At 39.9% G+C, this 22,509-nt stretch overlaps 1 protein-coding gene across 1 annotated transcript; it reads right to left on the bottom strand.

The window, feature by feature from the left end:
* Nucleotides 1–337: 337 nt before the first annotated feature.
* On the bottom strand, nucleotides 338–22,422 carry ibtk (inhibitor of Bruton agammaglobulinemia tyrosine kinase). Its single transcript, XM_026370985.1, has 30 exons — nucleotides 22,272–22,422; nucleotides 21,372–21,473; nucleotides 20,562–20,941; nucleotides 19,704–19,800; nucleotides 19,347–19,471; nucleotides 17,901–18,011; nucleotides 17,037–17,207; nucleotides 16,722–16,839; nucleotides 16,237–16,417; nucleotides 14,678–14,801; nucleotides 14,137–14,314; nucleotides 13,707–13,860; nucleotides 11,403–11,787; nucleotides 11,020–11,276; nucleotides 10,845–10,931; nucleotides 10,666–10,748; nucleotides 10,346–10,383; nucleotides 10,115–10,211; nucleotides 9,897–9,998; nucleotides 8,803–8,920; nucleotides 8,469–8,529; nucleotides 7,932–8,059; nucleotides 7,624–7,736; nucleotides 7,333–7,478; nucleotides 6,980–7,098; nucleotides 6,717–6,815; nucleotides 6,436–6,591; nucleotides 4,911–5,111; nucleotides 1,917–2,049; nucleotides 338–1,505 (listed from the first exon to the last, which is right to left on the bottom strand). Exons 2-30 carry the CDS (start codon nucleotides 21,400–21,402, stop codon nucleotides 1,380–1,382), a joined length of 4,119 nt encoding a protein of 1,372 aa, XP_026226770.1. The 5' UTR covers nucleotides 21,403–21,473; nucleotides 22,272–22,422; the 3' UTR covers nucleotides 338–1,379.
* Between the last annotated feature and the right edge of the window lie 87 nt (nucleotides 22,423–22,509).

Raw genomic sequence — 22,509 nt, forward strand, 5'->3', positions numbered from 1 at the left:
TTCTCCCACGAGCCATCTGTCCCTGACTTCCGATGTGATGCTCTACCTGTAATTACAGCCAATAAAATCCCTAAATCGCCACACTCTCTGTGCTGATCAGGGTCATCACAGTTAATGATGCGCTGAGACTTCATAATGGTCCTGTGCACATGCAGGGCAGATGAAGTGTCAGGAGACAGGCACATTAAATGTTATCTTTATTAGATGCAGCGAGAGACACATTTTCAATAAAGGGACACGTTTAAAAAGACAAGTGAGGAAATTGAACAAATTAAATGTGTCTCCACTTTCATTCAGTTTACTGCGATCTAAAGTGAAACAGAGACAGGAGACGGGGTCATTGCACAGGTGAGATATTTTATTGCATGCCATTTTTGATTCACATCCTTATGGCACCCATACACACAAATGGCATTCTGAAGACTGTGACATGGTCCAAAAAGAAAAAAGAAATAAAATGAGAGAAAAAAATATATATTTTAGCAGGTTTTTTGTGTGTGTGTGTGTGATCATTATTCATAAAGGCACCTCAGCTCCTCTACAACATTTGATAGATAACTTCAAAAGGCCAGAAAGCCACTTCAACGCAATCAACCCTATTTGGCAGTTTCCCTCATCACTGCATCTAAATCATTAGTTATAAATACGACAAACATGCTTTTACTTTACACTGCAAATGAGTTGAAGCAATGACTCATGACAATGTACTAAGAGAAAAAAAAAATAATATAAAGAAACTAAACTAACTGCCTTGGTAAACAGCTCACTTTACTCTTCTAGCACAGCTGAATCCTCTGCCACAGTTGATAATTGGCACTTCACTCTCTTATTTTTAATCAAATTGAGAGCCGTCGCTTTCACTTAACACACTCACACCCACACAAGCCCTCAATATGATAGTTTGGACCCATTTTTTGGCTTAGAAATCAGCATTTCTTGGTATTTCTGTGGCAAATATGACTTAACATCACCAACAATATTTATTTGGGACAGTGGTTTACTGTTTGCATTGTTGGTTTGAGCGGAGACATAACACCAGCAGAAACAAAACAAAACAAAAAAGAAAAGGAACATGCTTAAGTAGTCCCAGACCTACAACATCTCTCCAGGACCACATTCAGTTTTGACCACATCACTCTCGCTCTCGCACACAAACATGTCGAGCAGCAGCAAAACTAAAGTTAACACTGCAGATGAACACTGATTTGCTTCAGACTCATCTCAAAGAGGAAGGACGAGACTGAGGTACATCTGAACACAGAACTATCTGGATCTGATGATGACGGCAATGATGTTTCAGGGGAAGCTGCAGCAGGAACACTGCCAACAATTGTCAAACAAAGAGTGACAACGGTAGGGCATGTTCTCACTGGTAAACGTCAGTGTTTGTTCCAGGTTGGGGCTGCCATAGGACCTCTGGAAGACCTCTCAACCACTATCAGCTCATCAGGGTTGTCACGCGCCTTATAATGGAACAGAAGGTCTTGGATGGCCCGCTCTTCAATCTATGGGGACAGAAAGAGAAGATCGAAGCTGGGATGTTGTGGGGACCAAAACCACACTTCATTTGAGGTTAAAAGAGAAAATGCTGACACTGAGAGTGTGATGATGATACGTTTTACATAACTGTAACCAGAAGGCCACAAAAAAAAAAAAAAACAAGTCTATGAAGGTGCTGACAGAAGCCTGGCAACAGAGTGAAAAGAGCAGAGAGGGCTGTCAGAAGACTAAAGTGAAGGCACCTCATTTTTAACCAGCACTGTACAGAATGTAACGTTCTTTATATAATTGCCTGTCAGATAGGGATAAAAAGAAGATGCATGCAGTGTGTGCAGTGGACGCTGCACACATGATCGGTCATGGCAGGAGCGTTTCTGTGTGGGTGAGTGCGTAAGCGCACAGACAAAACATGTTACCTGGATGAGCGCCAGTGGCTTCTCTCGACTGCGCATCAGCGCAGCTTCCTGCTGCTTCTCCTCCTCCACAATGGAGGCGAAGGTCACCAGGGAGGAGCGGGGAGGGCTGCCCATTGCTCCCAGCACCCAGGGCCTGGGGGGAAAGATGGACGGCACAGAGAGAGAACACGCGAGGGAGAGATTGGGGATGGGTGAATATGCTGGGATGGTGAAAAATACTAGAGTCCAAGTAAGCATGAGCAAAGGTTGAGTGAAGCGAGAGCTGTGTGTAAAAGGCTGCCCAATAAACAAGTCATCTTATATGACTGTGGAACAGGACTGAAGTTAAAATACGTTTAACATAAGAGATCACTGAATATTGTTGAACAAATGGGAATCTTATAAATTAGGAACTCTCTCTCTGAGCCTCCATCCTGTTTTATTCAGGTCTACTAGCACATGTGATTTTTAGTTATTGTAGATTTTATATTATTTTTTGAGTACATCACATCCTGTTTATTCCGTGCACTGACCAAGTTAAAGGCTCCTGAGCTGAGGTGATCTTTCCTCTCTGTCAATTAACACCTCCAAACCGGACATACTGTGGTAAACCGTTAGAGCCACACGATTCTGGTCACAGTCAAAAAACGAAATAAATAAATAAAACTAGCAAGAACAAGAAATCAAATATCTACACCAAACAAGTAAATGCCTTCATTACCAGCAAATTAGATTAGCATCGTGGTCTGGTTCCTGGTTTATAAGGAATCTTTAAAAGCACGCTGACATTTCCGTTTCTTTCTGCAGCTTTGTAATGTTGTGTTTGTGTTTGTGTGGCTTTCTTTTCGGCACAGCCTCTAAATGTAATCTTTAAGTCTGTTTCCACTTATTTTGAAATGTCTGAATGTGTATAGAAAAAAAACCCCGAAAAAGTACAAATTGTGCTAGACACAGAATATTTCCCTCAAAAATCAAACTGCAGAACACATTATTTCCTTTATGAATATTAATATTGTGGACTGAAACTACATGACCCATCGTGTTTTGCTATTCCACAGAGATCCTGAACATCTATTCAACATGATGTGTCACGTGGCTGACACGAGCTCCCTGCAGTCTGATTTGTATGCACTTAAAGTGATTTCTTAGTTTGTGGTTGGTATGCATGGTTTAAACACACACTGCACTAATTGTTTTTTATGCATGGTACCAGAAGAATTCCTCATCACTCACTGTGCAGCTCGGTTTTAAGTCATATGGAAAGTGTAGTTTGTGTATGTCAAGACCTTTGGAGGCACTCGTAGAAGACATGAGGAAGGAAAAAGAGAAAAGACTGACATTCAATCAAGATTAAGAAGGCATCTCTATTAAATCTGACTTGAGATGTGGAAACTGTGTCCCAGAAGGCCGACACGAGAATGTACAATGACTGCTGCTGCTGCTTCCTGAGCCTTGAACTCCTGTCAGCTCATCCAAATACCAAGAGGATCCTAAAACCTGCTCCCTGTCCTCTATGATCCGTTTCGACATGAGGGCTGCCCTCATCAATTCTGATTACCATCACCGGATCAGGCACCAGAGTGACTCACACAGCTGTTCAACATCTAGAAGTCTGATCTTAACGACAGTGGCCTGAAGCGTGGGTAAACAAATAGCAGCGGAAGAATAGCAGATTAAAACGATGGAAAAAAAACTAACTAGTAGAATCAAGATCAGAAGTCCTGAAATGACTGAGAAGACTTAGTAATTTAACAGGGTTCCACAGTGCAAGCATTTCCTCATGGGATCAAAAATTTCAAAACTGGTATATGAATGAGGAAAAATATATACTGAGCCACGCTGCAGTGACTTACTAGTGATGCTGAATTTAACACAGTTCTCCATTTGTAAGTTCAGAGTATTTAATCACTACTTGAAAAGGCCAGTGGATGAGATCAGAAAATATGGTTTTGGTGTTTGCAGCGTCTCATCCGTCTTCCTCTCCTCTGTGTCTGTTTGACAGAGGATTGACTCAGCTCCTCCACACACACAGGCCAGAAGTACAGAGAGTGTGCAGAGATGGATTGATCATTCAAACTGGAATCCCCTTTCTTTGGTTAAAATTAACATGACGACTCATATCAGCTACCACCAACTTATTCCTTGTGCATTTTCTACTAGTTCAGATTCTATGAAATCATAAACCTGCTTTCCAAAGCTTAAAATTAATTGGTTAATTATCAAACATTACATCATGCTCTGTACTGTAAGCAAAGATATGTGTTTTCTTTACATCTCACACATAAATCAAATGTAGACAAATATTACTATAAATAGGAATCCATTAGAATGAACCAGAGTTTGACTGTGTGTACACATGTGTGGCTATAAATTGGGAGGATCAGTTTGAGTTCGACATCATGGACTTATGTCAGAGAGTGTTCTCACAAAGATAGAAGTGCAAGCATACAAACTGTGTTTGTCCAGCTGTCTCCGGACGTTTTAAAGGTCACTGTGACTCAGTGTCCGCGGGCAGGTCATTCCAGCTGTACCGGGTCATTCCGAGCTGTTCACCTCACTCAGTCCAGAGCATCACACCTATCTCAATTTGTCCAACTTGAGGACAGCTTTGTCTGTCCAGTCAGACGTGTAAATCAGTATTTTAGCTTTTTCTGCCTTGCCCATTTTTATCCCATTCAAAACCAAAATATAACCCATAATAATATTTGGGCATTTCCTCGATCAGATGAGAAATGAGAAAAGAATTTGAAATTACTTTAATTAAAACTCAGATTAGCTATTGTAATAAGGTTAGTTAGAATAAAGTAATAAAGTTAATGGAGCATCATGTATATAAAGTGTTTCTGTGGGCTGCTGTTTTCCTATGTCTTATAGCATGTTAGCTGACACGTCAACAGTGCCACCAAGTGGAAAACAGCAGTACACAACACAAGTAGTCATCCTGGTTTTGGCAGCGACCTCATGCTGTGTGTCTTTCCACCTCAGAGTGTGTTTATTTATAAGAGCTATGCTCACCCAGTGGGTCTCTCTAGCTCACTGCCTTCAGCACTTTTAAACGTGACCCTGCGGGCGGCAGCTGAAGGAGTGACAGGCAGTCCCTGTGCACCATGGCTCCTCTGCGTTCCCACTTGCTCCGCTTTGATTAGGCGTCTCTCCTCCTCTTCCAGCAGGGCCCGAAATGAGTGTGAGAAGGGTGGGGACTGGACTGCTGTTGCCCTGCAGACAGAAGCAAACAGAGAGAAAAGCAATGTAACCATTTATTTATAATAAAGGTAAGATAGTTGATCCTTTGTTGCCTTTGTTAATGTAAGAAAAACTTCTCGGCACCTAGACATTTTCTCTAGACATCCCATTTAAATGTACAGTGTAAGAAAGCAGGAGTGGATCAGAAGAATTTTCTGTCAACAGAAACAACTCCTACATGTTACAAAGTAAAAGTTACTTTTTCCATTTCCAGCAGAAGGGATCATGTTCTGTAATACTCTCCTGTGGAGGTGGGGAGATTTTTCTACTCATGATACATTTTCACTAATATAACCTTAAGGTGTGGACTGTATTCTGTGCACGATGATGCTTTAAAACGTACTTGTACTTCTGCCTCCCACAAATATGTCAGACTGGATCATTCCCCACACTTAATAAATGAATAAAAATGTCCCATCTTTAGCCTCATTTGTTTAATTAGGTCTCTTGATCTAGAGTTGATTTTGTATTACAGATCGTGTTTTTTGTGATATTACACAGAAACAGAGAAAATTCTATAGTTACATTTTCAAGAACCACTGTGTTTGCATACACATGAAAACATATGCAAAATATAATTTCTCAGTGGAGCACACCATGACAAATAATAATGATGAGACAAAATCAAAATCTCTCTTCAGCAGACAATCTCATTCCCAGTCCCCATCTGAGAGACCTGAAGTCGGCTTTCTTTTTAAACTAGTAAACTAGTGGCTGTAGCTGTTTAAAGAGTAACTTGCAGAACAACTTCCATGGATCATACTATCGCAGTCCAACATGCAAAACACTTGTGCAGTCAGCTCCAGTTGAATATGTGATGCAAAGTGGCACAAAGATAACCGATTTGCACTAACCAGATGTCCACATACCCACTGTCAGTTAGCTGGGATGGCATGATTATGAAATGATACAATATTTGGGTGATCAAATTGTGCTAGTGTGTCATTATTTTCATTTTGTTCATTCTCATCTTTATTTTAACCTCTACGTTCTGCATTTAGCCTCACAAAGTTCATAGTAGCAGGACACGAGTAAGACAACATTGAAAATTAATTTAAAAATTAGCACTCCTTGGACTTTGTACTTGGAATTTTTCTCAATATGTGCAGCACTGGAGACTTAGCTGACTTATCCATAACCGGACAAAAGCATCCTCAAAAAAAAATAAAATAAAATAAAATAAAATTGTTTGACACTTCATATTGTGTCAATATGATATTTCTGGCAAACAAATTACTATCTGTACACCAAACACAAAGAAAACAGGAAGACATTGTGAGAAGTGGGTCTTACTCACCAGGCCTTCCCACTGCTTTTGGATGGAGTGACTGTAGCGGCTGATTTAGATGCAGTGGTCTCCCCACTGGCCTCCTTGTTAGCCATAGCCAACATCTTTCTCTGTTTCTGGGACAACTTAGCGGGAACAGGGGAGTGCTTGATGCTGGCACCGACACTGCAGACACAAAGGGGACATATGTTTGCTTAGCAACAGAGAAATAATGAAAATAGTCTTCTTGTATGATCTCCTAGTCTGGATAATGTAACTAACTGTTCATATATGAGGCAGACCGCTCATACCTTCCAGGGCTTTTAGGAGTTGCTCCAAGGGTCTGCACGGAGTTGGCTTCCATGTCCATGATGGTTCTCAGATCCAAGACAGGGGGTGGACGAACAGGGCTAAAGATTGTAAAAACACAGACACAAATCATAAGCAAGCAGAAAAAAAACTTGGTTGCATGTAAAATTATTCATCTCCGTCTCATTGACTTTTGTCTCTAAAGGAGAAATCAGAGATTGAATGCAAATTATATTGCGTTTAGAATCCATTGAGTCCATCTTACCAGGGAAGGACCTTGGGGATGGATTGTGGAGTGGAGTTGGGAAGAGTTGGGAGGACGTTCCTCAGGGAGGTTGGGGTGCTGGGTGGAGTTTTTAGCCCCTGACTAAAAACCTTCTCATCCTGCAGATAATAATCAATAACAAAGATCAGATTATATTATTTTTGAGTTATTCCCAATTTTGTCTTGTAGCTACTTTCTTTTAATAACCTAATAATATAATTACTAACAGATCACCAGGAAAAATGCAGTCTATCAAAGATGTAACACACTTCAAATATGTAACTTAAGTCAATTAAATCATGTGTGCAAAAAACTCATGTGATGTCAAGCATGTGATTGTTGTCAATATTAACCTCAGCTCTGTCATGGAACACAGGTGACTGCATATCCCGGGGACTGCCCACCCCCATGTTGCTGCCCTCCGAGTCCGATGTGAGCAGCTCCTGCAGGGACTCTGTCGAGTTCACCTTGCTTGACTTCATCAGAAATGGTGAGACCACTGAGAGGATGGAGTAGAGTAGTTAAAACAGTCTGATATGAAGCAGGTATTGTGATAATATGTAATGGTAATATTTAGTGAAAACATATTTCAAGACATCTAATTCTAATTCTAATTCTATCTGTGTTGTATATACAGTATGTACCTGCAGCAGGGGGGCTTTGGATGATATCAGACAAAGTGTAACCTCCTGAGCTGTCAGAGCGTCGTCTTGGTTTCTTTTTAGCCTTCATCTTGGCCTTCTTTAGGAGGATTTCTCTGTGAAAATCACAATCTTTTGAAAATGCCATCCTAAATTTTTGGATTACTAAAAAAACTGTGAAACATGGACACATTCCATGCAAATTAACATATTCGACATGTCCAAGACCCAAATTGACTCAGCTACAAAATTTAATCTAACGCAGAACACAGTAAATATTAAGATGGAGACACTAAACAACCTCTGTGTACCTGCAGGAGTGATCCAGTTCAGTTTCTGGTTTAGGACTGAATGCAGTGTCCAAATCCTCATCCTCATACACACTGAGATCTGGAGCACCAGGGTATGGAGTGATAATTCTCTTCTGCATGGCTGGGATCTAATGTCAGAAACAAACAAACAAACAAAAGCTCTGTAGAGACAATATGACAAGTCAACTTACTGCATGAAGCCTCTCCACCACTAACTAGTAACAAGCTATGTTATGGTTATATATATAAAACTGGCAGCAATTAACAATTTTATCAGTTAAGTCTAGGTCGAGAAAATGTTAGCAAGGCATAATGAACTTTAAGGACATAAAAAATAAAAATATGGCAAGTGTAAATGCCGAGTTACTTTGGAAAATCACCAGCCACAGTGGCTGTTGAGCAACAAAGTTAATGTCAAGCCCTGGGTATTGGACTGAAATGCTATTTTAAGGGGGGGGGGGGGGGTGGGGGGTGGGGGGGGGAGTCATGCAAACTATGATACAGACTGGGATGTTTCTGGGGTGGGAGGTGACTCACCATCCTCCTGTAGGCTGCAGAAAGCTCCACAAGCACTTCGTCACTTAGAATATCCAGAGCTCTGAGAGCAACACATAACAAAGGGGCAAACAGACACACCCATGAAAGAAAAACATATTTTTAGCCGTCTCCTGTGTAGTATTTGTCTTTCTGTATATACTATGTACATTGTAAATTGTAAATTTGAACTGCATTATAGCACTAAGTCAGTTGGTTCTATGTATAAATAAACCATTTACAGAAATAGAAATAGAAATAAAAATAAAATACTCAAATGTTAAAAAGTAGTGTATTCAAAGCTGAAAATCCACACTGTTTTTATTCAGACTCTCACTTTGACTCCAACAGTGCGGACATGTTCAGCACAATGAACTGGAGGCAGGAAAGTTTTAGCTGCTCTGCGTTGTACATGGTGGAAAACTCCAGCAGCTCTGCAGCATTCTTCAGGGTCACTGAGGAGGGAAAAGGCAAACACCTTTATTAGCAACTCAGACAAGTCATTTAAATGATGCAAGTGTGTCTGGTGATTCACTGCCTCTACTTATTAAAAGCTGTAATCGTCCCTATCAGACAGAAGATGAAGAAGAAAGGAAAAAATAACTCCTATTGAATAAGAAGCTAATCTGTTAACCATGCAAATAATTTGGCACACAATGAACAAATTCCACTTGCAGGCTGTAGCTCAAGTCTCCAGTAAGATGATGTAACATTTGCATGGTATGAAATTAATGTGACAGGCATTCATACTAATATAATTGGAGCCAGAGTGAATGCTGCTGGTTTGTTTCAAGCAGTTAGAATTACTAGTGAACTGGCTTCTGGACTGTGAGTAACACAGTAACAGTCAACTTGCCCAACATATCCACTCATTTCCACTTGACTAACCCTTTTCAGCCATGTTTCAATATTCTGTGTGTATATTGAGTTTTTGTATTGATATTATTTTTCTGGTCGTGGTTCTTACCTACTGTCTGAATTGAGAGAAAGCAAAACAATTTACTTCTGGGATTAATAAAATGTTTTGAATCTTGAATTGAATATTTTTTAACTATATATTCTTTTTTAACTGTCCTCAGGCTGCTTACTATATGTCAAACCCTAATATGCCCAAAGAAATAGACATTAAATAAAATGTATATATACATGTACACATACAGTCTACAAACAATCCCAAATCAGTTTTACTATGTCAAATACAATTTTCTGGAGAAGAAAATCAGCAATAACCCCATCTGTATCTTTACAAGCTACTACTGTATCGCTGTATTATTCCTACTGTGAGCATAGTCTGTTGTTTTCAACCTTCAAATCAATCAAAATTTAAAGTAACATTTAAAAAATGCAGCATTGTCAGAAAATAAAAGCAGCTGGTAAGAGATCAAGAGCAAAATGCTAAAAAGGGGCAGAGGAAGTACGAATAGAACATACAGTTCTCTGTGATGACAACCTCACACATCTCCTTCAGTCTTGTGATGAGCAGCTGGTCGGCCACAACCAGCACATTGCAGACAAACTCTACATTCAGAGACTCTGTCAGGCAAAAAAAAAAAAAATGTATTGCTGTCAGTTTAGTAATACTAGGACATATAAACAGTAAAACATCATAGAAACAGCTAAATGTTTTAAACTAACACTTGAGAAGTTACCTTTAATTGTGGGAGACTCATCTGTGTAAATATACTCGAGAATGACTTGCAAAATCTCTGAGCTTGTAGGCATCTCCAGTGCTGTGCAGGATGTGGCCTGAAAGGGGGAAGACAAGAGAATTAGCCAGAGTTGGGTTATATCCATAGGATTTTAAGTATTTCAATTAGTGATAAATAGGTTTAAAAATAAAGCCCAGTGAACCTAAAAATAATAATAAAAAAAAACCTTGCCTCAATCCAATGGTTTCCAAGCATGCTGTTGAAGTATTCTGAAGAAAAGATGTAAAAGGTAAATACACAGCTACTCGCTTTCTGCTATGTAGAACAACCATCAAATGTAAACTTTTTCCAACACAGAGGAGTAAATATATCAACATAAAATACTGGATTAACAGACAAAAAGGAACAAAACCATAGTACCAACAAAACTCCTTATAAACATAATACATACATAAAGTAATATTTTAGTTTTCCTTAGTGGATCCAGAAGGCACACACTACAGTCTATGTGTTTGGGTTTCTTTGATGTTATGCCGACTTATCCATCTTACCTAGTCTTGCACAAAGGACACTTTTGTGACAAGGAAACTCTTTCCCATCTTCAGATTTCAAAGTAACATCACATAGGTAAGAGCTGTTGACATACAGTAAGACAGCCATATCAGAAAATCTTCATTTCCATTTCAGATTCATTATATACAACCATCTGTCTATAGAAGCTACAACCTACCATTTCTTCTGGTAGAATTTGGGCTTGTTGCCAGTTTTCTTGTTTATGACGTTGATCTTTCCATTTTCATATTTGACTCCGTCCAGTCTGCCAAGCAATAAAGAAAGCATGATTAACAGGAAATGACAGCAAATATGAATTTGCCTCCGGGCCCAGAGCTTGCTCAGTGTCTCACCGTGCAGACAGGCTGCCCAGGCCGAGTTTTTTCGCAACACCCTGTAAGGTTTTCACAGGGTTGACTCCCCCCTCGTTGGCTCCGGCCCTTTCAGCTTTGCCTCCTTTCCCCTTCTTGCCAGGCTTGGAGCCCTTGCTCTTGGCCTTGTCACCATCTCCTTTGGTTGCAGCAGGAAGGGAGCGGTATACCTCGAGGGCTGAGCGACCTCTCAGGCCCAAGTCCTGCAGGCTGGTGATAAGCCTCTCCTGCTCTGAGTCCTGGCCAATGCAACAGAGACAGTGACAACACAACAACACACTTGTCATGAAATAACCACAGCTGAGTCAGAGATAACACCTTTTCACAGATAATACAAAGACCTTAGTATTTTTTTCTCCCCTCACCTTGTTCTGTCCTGTCAGGATCCCTGAAACTCTTGGCCTGGACCCATGCACCAGCACCTCACAGGAGTCTGTGTAGATGAACTGCAGGGCGTATTCCAGCATGTCCGGTGGAATTTTTTCGAAAATAAGTAAATCGCAACCCAGAGCATCTTCGCTCTTCCTCACTTCCTTATCAAGTTCCTCATCATTCCCACATTGCTCGGACATGAACTGTTTCCGGAAAAAGTCAGACCTCATGGACAGGATGTACTTGTGAGCCGGGAAGGTGCGATCACCGGCCTGAAGAGTCACATCGTGGATGCTGTCCATTTCATCTGCCTCATCCAGAAGGCTCCGGAAGTGTTGGGAGAAGGACGATGGAGAAATGCTGGGAATCTCATACAAGCTAGGTTGAGAACACAGGATGGACATTGTTATACCGGTTGTACAGTCACTCATGTTATCAAAAATTAGATATACATTGAGACACACACACTTTTAGAGTGAAGGTCCTGCATGGTTAGTCTGTTAGAGGATGATCCAGGTTGCCCACCTCTAGATGGCAGAGCTCCCTGTTCAATCTGAGGTATGTTTCATATCTATTAGGAATTCCAGTATTACACTCCAGCAACAGTGCTGCTGCATTTACTGTAACACCAGACCCTTATTTACATGCCTCAGTGGAAATACAGCTTTAAATGATGTTATAGATAGCATTATTCATGCTTGTCTAGTCATGTGTGTTAATTTAGTGGGAGCATTTCACAGCTGAAGGCGTCCGGAAGCCTAGATAGCTGTAATAATAAATGCCTCGTCTCTCCTGACCTACTACTGAGCCCCTTTCCTCTCTGTCCATTTCTTCCTTTCTGGTCTCCCTCTCTCTCTTCCTTGCTTCCCTGCACATACTCTCTTTCTGTCTATTTAGGGGTAACTTCACTGATTTCCAGCTTGCTTCTTATAGCCTGAGCTTGGAGTAGTGCATTTCTATGAATGGTTTTGCAGATCCCTCTGCCTTCACTTTATTAAAATATCTCTCTGGTTCTAGTTGAAAACTCCTCCAGATGACATCATCCACATACATAAAGGTGTACCAGATCAGAATATTAATTCAATTATTATAATTAGGCAAAAATAAGAGTAGGCAAAGTTCAAGACAATTTGTGCTCATTTTTTAAGAAACTAAATGTCACTTTCATTCACCTTTAAGCACCTTGCCACTCATTAACATCCAGTGGTGACTCACTTTCACATTGTTTTGTGCACGTTTATGCAAGTAAAACATTTTTACGTCATTAATTATTAGCACTGCTCCTCAATTTACAAAAACAATGAAAACCTGAGCAATAATAAAATTAATAATGTACTGATTTGAGCAAAAACCTGAAATATTAGGTCCCAACCTCAAAGAGGTGTAATGTTTCTACAAATGTTTAACAGTATTGCCTATAGCCATCGATAATTTGGTATACCACTCAACTATATGTATATTTTATGCCAAAGTAATTCACGTTTAATGAGCAGAAATGAGAGCAGTCTACAAAATAAGCTATAAATTGACATTAATGTGCAGCCTAACAAGACTGACTCTCAACCATTTAGCCTGGAATAATTACTTCACACTCACTGTGTTTAACTAATTTCTGGTACTTAAAGTTAGGTTTGCAAATGAACATTTTAAGAGGTGGGTAGGTCTCCTTTGTAACCATATAAAGACACACAGATCTTAATTCATATTGAGAAATCAATAATCTCTGTTATTAATCTCCCTTTGCACTTTCCCTGTTTATTATTTAGCTGTTTCAACCTTTTGTCATCGCAAATCTGCAAGTCAGGCTACTATTTAATCTCATTCTTAAAATGGCTTTTAGGGGTGGTAAATAAACCATCTGGGTAATGCTAAAAGATTACTATAATTATCAATACTAAAACTTTAATTATCAGAAAGTTAATTAAGGAATGTAATTACAAACATATTTTTTATTAACCTTTTTTGTTTATTGAGCCTGATGGTAAAAACCTAATTGGTAAAGTTTGAATTTCATTTTTTCTGTTTCACAAAAATCACCTTATGACAATTTCAGAGACTTAAATCTTCTAGTTTAATTAAGTGTCAGTTGGTTTTAACACCCCGTTTACACAGGATATGTTGTCGTTTTAGTTTTTTTTTTTTTTTTGGTTCCTCTCACGTCTGACTGAACACTGGCTGTAAAACAGTTTGCACTTCACATGTATAACTGGTCCCAGAGCATCTTTTAGGTCTCAGGTCTATTTTCCTTCAGACTTGTGAGCAGGAGTACAAGGTTGTAAGAAGCACTGTCTGTCTACCTGGTTTTGGGGTCGGCCTGAAGAACTCCAAAATTGCGGCCTTTTGAATCCATGGTGATGCTGACAGCTCTGTGGACATAAGGGAGTTTCTCAAGGCGGATTCGCTCGTAAAGTGTCCCAGCATCTGAATGGCCAGAAACCTCCACATTGATATCTGCAACATACAAACAACATACAAACAAACACACACAAAAAAAATTATAATAATCACATATAAATAAAATTATCCATTTTGATTACCTCCTTTTAGTAAAGCAATTTATCCTCCTCATTTTCAGTATTGATTAACATATTTTGAACTTATTCTCTCACCACATTTCAATTTAATGTAAACTTAAATTGAAATAATCTCAAACATCAACTAGCTGTTGTAAAAACAATGTAAAATGGCAAACTGTGATTCAGTATACCATGTTCCTACAATACTCACCTTTCTTTTCACCATACTTCTTATATTCACCAGCCCACACACCGCCGAAGCCCTCCCCCTCCTGAGTCACAAACATCATGCTGTTCTTGCTGAGAGCTATGTCCGACATGAAAACCTGACGTCCGTACGCCCACCGGCACTGTCTCACCGAGGTGCCGGAGGAACGCCAGCAAAACACCTGACAGAGAGGGGAAAAATACAAGAGGGAGGAAATTTAAGAAAAGTTACACTGACAAGTTTTAGTCACCATTTTTATCTGTAGGACTCCATATAGACCCGGTTCTGCCCTGTGTTGTGTAACTATATCTATACCACAGGTTAGATAACAGTACAGACGGTAAAGCAAAGTTAAAAATAACAGTGTTATACATTCACTCTTTGAGCCAACATGTAGAAACTGAGGAGTCAAATTAAACAACCACCATTTATTGTTTTGTAATTGTTTTAGATTGTTTTATAATTGAAATGCCAAATTAAGAAGTAAAGTTTTTTTCTTCATCAAATGTCAAAATAACCACAGACCACTTCCTCATACACGTACCCTCCCAGCTTCATCTAACGCCAAAATGGCCACCTTTTCCCCTCCTCCCTCATTCAGGATCTGTGGAACCACACGGTGGTCCAGACTGCCACCACTGACCAGAACCTTCTTGATGTTGAGCTGCCTGAAGAAGACAAAAAGGAAACAAAAATTGGTATGATAAAATTAGGAAGTCACATTATATAATTTGTAGAATCAATGAGTCACTTTATCTGTGAAATTTAGACACGTAGTTTATTATCTATTTATTATTATATTTATTATTATCACTGCACTTTCTTAACCATATGCATTTAAATAAATCCAATGTTGTCTTCTTGCTATTTAACAGACTTTGTCCCTGTTAACAGCATTTGCCTCTTGCTCCCTCCTCCTGTGTGCCTCTCCTTTTCTCCATTGCTATGTTATGTAAATCAGCACATGCCAGTGCCTGTCTGGGACTGATGCAGAGATGCACACACTTAATTGCTCGACCCAGACCGGCTCTTCAATCAAAAAAACTCACTTTTTTTTTTTTTTTTTAAGGTTGGAAAAGTGCAGTGTAGCGGACAGTCTGTGCAGCTATGATCCGATGTGAGCAGCTGTGTCTCTGGTTTGGTATGCATTTGTTAGTGAATGTTTGAAAGTCACTGCAGCTCTGTGTAAACTGTGATGTTGTGTTTGATGAGGCACTTGTTTGTTTCTGGAGATGAGCCCAGCTTGTAGATTTACTCGTACACACTCTTACATTCGGAATTCTTGTTTGTTTAGTCACACCAAGCATAGAGATGCTACTTGATGTAATGCTTTGTTTGGATAGCTAAGTGTAGAGCAGTTGGTATTATACGTTAGATGAAGAACTATAATTAGTTTGGTTATACAGTATTTACGTCTCTGTTTTTAACAGTACAATAGCATTTGTTGGCCTTGCTGCTGGTGTGTATGCCTTCCTCTTGATGTTTAAGTTTGCCGGTAAAATAGCCATTTCAATAAATAAATTAACCCACCTCATGTGTTTTTCTTGTTTCTTTACCTTTCCCTAATCATCGAAGTTGTAACAGTCGCACACAACTGCAGCAGTAAACTATGCAAAGCAGATGGGAAGACTACACAGCTACACAGTTTTCATTTTAGTGGCTGATTTACTATCAGCTATCATTCAAACACAGCCTGATTATAATGCCAGAGGCGATGCAGAACTGACAGTACTTCTGTTCGCTCTGTTGAAAAGACTGCAAAAATCACACCGGTCACAGAAGAAAAGGACACATTAGATTTTTATGTGACATGAAATTTGCCCACTATTTCTGCAATGGGGTCCTCAGGTTATGGTATTTTGGGGCATTTTACAAATTCTGCTGCTCTGTCTACATATGAGGATACTGTAACAAAAATCTGCTTTTTGTGCAGCTTAACAGAAAAAGACATTTATGAGGAATCCCAGACTGTTTTAGAGGGACTGTTAACTCTCCAACGCTCTTTTCGGTGTGTCCATTAAAAAAAAAAAAAAAAACACATATAAGACCTTTTAAACTTTGCAGACAAATGAACTATGGTTGAAATTCTACTGTTTTATTCACCTTGAAGCCATTTTCTTGCACTGGTAGTCAGCCAACAGGTAGACGTCCCCTTTCTCAGTCACAACTACTGTTGCTCCATCACTAGCTGCAGCCATGGCTACGGTGACATCTTTGTGGTGCAGAGCTGATACCTGCCGGGGGGCTGTCACACACTTCTCCCCATTAGGGTCCAATAGGTAACCTGGAGATCACAATGTATAGTACAAAATACACTGTACATGAACACATCAATCTATTCACACACACAGTATTTTCAAGACTTTAATTATGGACTTTTACACATAATAATAGTCTTTTGTTAGCAACAAGATCGTTATTTATGCTTGCATGCTCAAGTTTTGCTTTTCTCATTCTATTCTGGTTACATGTCTATGTGTAGAGGCGCAACAGTTTATTTATTATTATTATTTACATTAAATATGTAAAAAGCTGCACAATCTTGTCTTGTATAATGGCTTCGCTGATATTCCTGTGGTGAGACTTACCTAGCTGACCTCCGTTTAGTCCCATTGTGTAGACAGCCTCCCTAGTCCACAGTACCGTGTGAAACTTTCCCGCTGCAACTCCAATCACTGTCCTGCCCTTGAGCATCTTGGAGCACACCTACAAACACAAAACATATTACATTAGAACTCTAGTGTATAGACTACTATAGTAGAATCTGGCATTCATTAAGAGAGTTCATTAAAGACATATTTAAACAAAGTCATTTAATACACCAAAACAATCAAATCTTATTTAGAACATAAACATTGCAGGTTGAATGCCCCTTTCTTCTACTCTCCATGCTAGCTTCCTACCTGCTTAGGCACATGTGCTGCAGCAGGAGGAGGAGCCAGACCTAGCTGGTGGAAGGTGTTGAGGCCAAAAGTGTAAACGTATCCTTCTTCTGTCAGCACCACAGTGTGGTCTTTAGCTGCTGCCACCTGGGAGCAGTGATGGGACATGAGGCACTCCACCATTCGAGGAACCTGAAAAGAGGAATCAGAAGAGGATAATGGAAAAAATTAGAAAAAGTATACACAAGTTTTAATAGGCTTTACATGCTAAGTGCTGGGGGTTTAATGGTATGATCATTTGTCTGCTGACGCTGCTCTATTATATTCTGCTCTGATCCATTCATTTTCTGCATTAGGCTAATGTGAATGCATAAAACCACTGACTGGATTTTTCCAAGCAAGTTCACAAATTGGACTCTCTTTCCAGATCACACGTTTTTACAAATCATCATCAAACATGCGCTGAAGAGATGCTGCCTGCTCCAACATTATAAAAAAAGATTTTTTCCATTTCCACACAATTTAACCCAGCAATCGGAAGCACTTCAGACTTAAGCTTCCTGGAGTGAATACTCATTTCATTCTGAAAAATTTCCAAGTGTGTATATGTATATGTGTGTGTGTGTGTGTGTGTGTGTGTATATATTTATATATATTTTAACATGCCACTGCTCATATAAACACATTTTGTATTCCCTCATCATTCATTCATCTTAATTTCTAGAAATTTATTACAAGTTGATCTTCAATGTTCACCACAGATAATTATAATTAACTGTTTTATGTGGCAAGTTACACCATACATCATCATTTTAATCAAATAAGATCAATACGGAGCGTATCAAGAGGTTACACCAAAATGACGCCCTATAAAAGAAGTCTCACCAGATATGTCTGTTCGTCTCCATGACCAAGTCGCCCTCCTTGTCCATGTCCACATGTGAACACCTGCCCTTTCTGAGACAGGAACACAGAGTGGAACTTACAAAGGACCACCTGCAGGGAGAGTGGGAGATTAAGTAACAAAGGTAAAATATAAAATACAGAATGTGCTATTATTAAAAAGCTCTAAGGTAATTGTGTTGTGCTGATTAAGGCTCTTGTCATTATAATTTTGACCTCACAGGAGAGGCTGTGATGCATCTTTTTCCATGTCCCTCGGCCAAACCCTCTTGTAGTGATAGTAAAACACTATGCCAATAAAGGCCAAGGCACAAGTGGAAAAGCAAACATCATTACTAATACATTGCTCCCCTCAAGCTTTCAATAGAGCGCAGGGATGTTTCCCCAAGTATCACATTGATGTGGACATTCACACACATGCATGCACACCAGTGTAGTTCATTTAATTAAAAACATGTCATTGTGGAATTAATATTTAACCTCTGGCACCTGCTGGATTGGGCTAGGAAGACAAAGACTGTATGGAGTGCCAATGGGTCATTGCATGGTCATGAAATCAGATCCACAACCTGTCCTCTGCTAGTCTTTATGAAATGACTCTACATGGCAAGTCCTGCAGGTGAGGAAACACCTTAAGCACAGAGTTTCTTTTGTAAATGGGTGACAACACAACAACAGATGAATAATTTGAATTCAGCTTTCAAATGTCATGTCTTTAAGAAAGGACTGAAATAATGTAGCGTATCTAACATGGGCATTCTGCATTACTTAATCTACTATAATCAGCACCTAGTGTGTAGACACATCACTGAGGGTGGCTGCTCTGGTGCCAGCAGCTATATTAATCACACTAAGAGCATCCAAATGACAAGTGCATGAAACTGTAGCCTGGCTGGCACAGTTCAACAGCATAGCTTAACCATGCATAAACCAGCTCAACAAAGTAACAAATGAAGACTACAGAGAAGAAGACAAAGCCTAGCAGTCCACCTACTGACAAACACCTGACACAACAACTATGACCCCCATTTGGCTTATCTGACATGACTGATTCTTACTTTGTGCCCTGCCTCTACAGCCACATGTTATTTAGGCCAAGTACAGATTAAAACTCAAGCACAACCACTATTTTCATAGCTGTGGATTCACCAAGTATGAGCCAAATATGCTGATGTACTCTGAGGAGAAGGGTGTGTAATACAGGCCTCTGGGGAGGGACTGTTTTGCTGGTTTACCCTGGTGGTGCACCTTATCTCGAGCACCCATGTGGCTTTTTTTATGTAACATGCTGGCAAAGAGTTAAAGCATGAGGCCAGTAGTGTGACAGAGACAAATGCGAGTGGGGCTTTAAAGGTGGGGAAGCCCTTTACAGTATCAAAAACATTCTCACTTCCCTGGAGAGTTAGTACTTCAGTGTTGTTAGCCTACCTGCTTTATGTAAACTCCAGTCCTGGCAAAGACATCCACAAGCTCAGGGTGCTGTCGGCTCTCCTGATTACCATGGCCGAGGCTGAAATTAGTATTGTTTCCCCATGTGTATACTTCGGTTGGGTCTGTAAAGATAGATATTAAAATAGTTACTGGCATAGCCATGGCGCTTTTATGAGACTTAAAACACTGGTCTAGTCTGCCATTAAAAGACTGTTCAAATTTGAATTGAAAATTATTATGTGCTCAAAAACACTTAAAAATGTCTTGTTGTTCAAGGTAATGGTTTCATTGTTATGTGTCATATTGGTGCACAACGATATCAGTTTCAGTGATTAAGTCAGGAGCTTTTCTTACCAGTGTTTTTGAACACAACATGTGCTGGTCGGTCCTTCATTGTAAGGTCCAGGACAGACAGACCCTCCTTGTCTTGAGTGGAAAGAAGTCCACCATGCTGAAATAAAATACATTTAAATGGAGGTGAGATCTTTTAAATTAATCTTCACTCTCTTCAGCTACATAAATCTGATCTAAACTTAACATATTATGTGCTCAAAACAATACAGGGCAAGGAATAAACAAATTTGCTTCAGATTATTTTTGGTTGAAAGGTGAGCCATCACCCTACAATGCCTCCATCCTGCTTCACTGTAGGGATGGTATTAGCAAGACAATGTGCCGTGCCTTGTGTTCACCACACATGGTGTTTAGAGTTCTGCATTCTGAGTTTTAATTTTGTTCAATCCGACCAAGGACTTTTTGTCCTTTGAATCCTGTTTGGCAAACTCACCGACATGGACTGACTACTCTACCATAAAGGCTTGATTGAGTCACTTCTTGGTCAGAAGACTGGTCAGAAGACTTCTTCCATTTCATTTTTTTAATTACTGGCTTCTGGAAACATTTCAGACATGGTTTTATATGCTTGGCTGGAAAGATTCCTCACCACAAAACAGTATCCAGTAGGTCTGCAGAGAGCACCATGGATTTTATGTCTAGATTTGTATATCAGGGATAATTAAAGCAAACAGGATGCATCAGATCACAATTTGAAGTGCCAAAGCAAACAGTTTATTTGCCTCTTTGAGGCAAATAAAAATTAATTCTGCGATATGTTGAGTGTAGTTTAAAAGAAAAATAAAATTAATTTAATCTACAATGCAGTAGATGGATTATAATGCAAAGGGATCTACATATGTTCTGAAGTGACTGTACCTTAACAAGAGGTATGAGACAATGGATCTGTCCGTAGAAAGCACTGCGATGCAGAGCAGTCCAGCCCGATTCCTTATCCTTCGCTGTGAGGTCAGCATTCTTACTGTCCAACAACCACTCCAGCAGGGCCTTTTTTCCCAGTGAAGCTGCCAAGTGCAGGGCTGTGCGACCAAAGGCATCCCGCAGGGTGGCCGCATTATGGCAGTGTGAAATCAAGAATGCACGCAGTTTCCCCTCAGTGCCACCTGTAAGTGCTGCGACCACCTGGTCTGCATGCTGCTGTGAGCGGCATTTTGGGGTGCAGTCTGGTGGTGCCAGACTCATCTTGAGCTCTGCAGAATCTTCAGTGACCCCTCTTCCTTTAGAATTATAAAGTCTTTCTGACAGCCCACCACCGACAATTGCAAACAAACTCAAATGGAATACAGTGTGAGGTAACTAACCAAAAACACTGTCAGTAAAATTGTGTACTGTAACTGAGCTCCTTTCCAATAACAAAATAGTGCATGGGGCGAAAAAAATCAACAAATAAAGATCAACAAATGGGTCAATGTGGTTTGGAGCGCTAGAATTGTGCTTGTGTTGAGGTTCCACTGCACCCTAGCAACTCCAGAGCCTTGGTGCGACTTGTTTTAATCCACCATTTTGACCAAAGATTTAACGCAAACTAAGATACTTGCAGCATACAAATGCATTTAGAATTCAATAAATACAAAAAGAATTTATACAAAATTGTACATTTCAGTGTTAGCAAAAATAGTTCTTCCTCTAATAATTTACAAAAGGCAACAATTTCAACAACCCTCTGACCTTCTCTTGCAGCAGTCCAACCATCAAACATGAGGGGAAAGGAGCCCTTTCCCCCCAAAACTCTCACTCTCCTTTTCAAAACTCCATAATTGTAGAGTTCGCCTGAGACAGAGAAAAAAAGGATTATCAATGAACAGCAACAGTCTGCATTCACACTTTGATTACATGCAAACAGCAGAGGCTAATGCAAAATCTGTTTAATGTGGAGGTGCACAAGCAGATCTCAAACTGCAAGTGCAAAGGTCAGAGCAGGCTTTGCCCAGTGACAGACTCAAGTAGTTGAGATCAGCTAAGTTGGCTGGTCTGGCTGACAGCTATTTGAAAACTCAAACTAGATTGAGATAATTCAATTGAAACTTTGCATATAGATAATGTCTCAATGTGTAAAGAGCATTGACCTTAATAAGGAAGTTTCTTAATGTCGACTTCTAATACAAGGATTATGTAACAGGCTAGGTTAGTGCACTACCATGAACTCATTTTTCCGCCTTGACCCCCTTTCAACCCCTTGAGTTCTGCGTTGGAGGACTGCAGAACTGAAGCCACTACGAAGCAATACCGTTAACACAAACTCTAGCGCAATAAAACTGAGTATTATAGGTCCTAGAGAGGTGGCTAACGTTAGCTTGCTAACAGTCTCTGCATAAGCTCAAACAACCGTTTCGTCATAATTTGCTACGTATGTTCAAATATGGCAACCACACAGCTAACGTGGCAAAATCCTCTCTTTAGGTATATGTTTCTCTATAGGATTAATAGTTTGCCAACTGTTGTTAACGTTAACGTTAGATAGCTAGTACTACAGTGCTTTGGCAGCTAAGCTAGCTTAACTGACACATCATCGCAAGCTAGCGTTAATTACCTCTACTGCTTATTGCTTAGCATAGTATTATGTCTTACCTTCCGCTAGATAAAGAAAAGAGAAGACATGAGCAAAGTTGCATCAACGACGTACATCCACTGTGTCATCACTACAAATAAGAAATGCCGGTTTCTTTAGTGATGCAAATTCTGACAGGACTCTGCAGGTTAGGTAAAAACTCTGACTAGTGTCGGGACTTCTGATTGGCCAGGCTCTGTGTATACTAGCACACTATTGGTTGATTTTGGGGGCGTTAGTGGTGCTAGGAGGGTGCTG

This window comes from Anabas testudineus, chromosome 16 (genome assembly GCF_900324465.2).
Source record: "Anabas testudineus chromosome 16, fAnaTes1.2, whole genome shotgun sequence".
Lineage (NCBI taxonomy): Eukaryota > Metazoa > Chordata > Actinopteri > Anabantiformes > Anabantidae > Anabas > Anabas testudineus.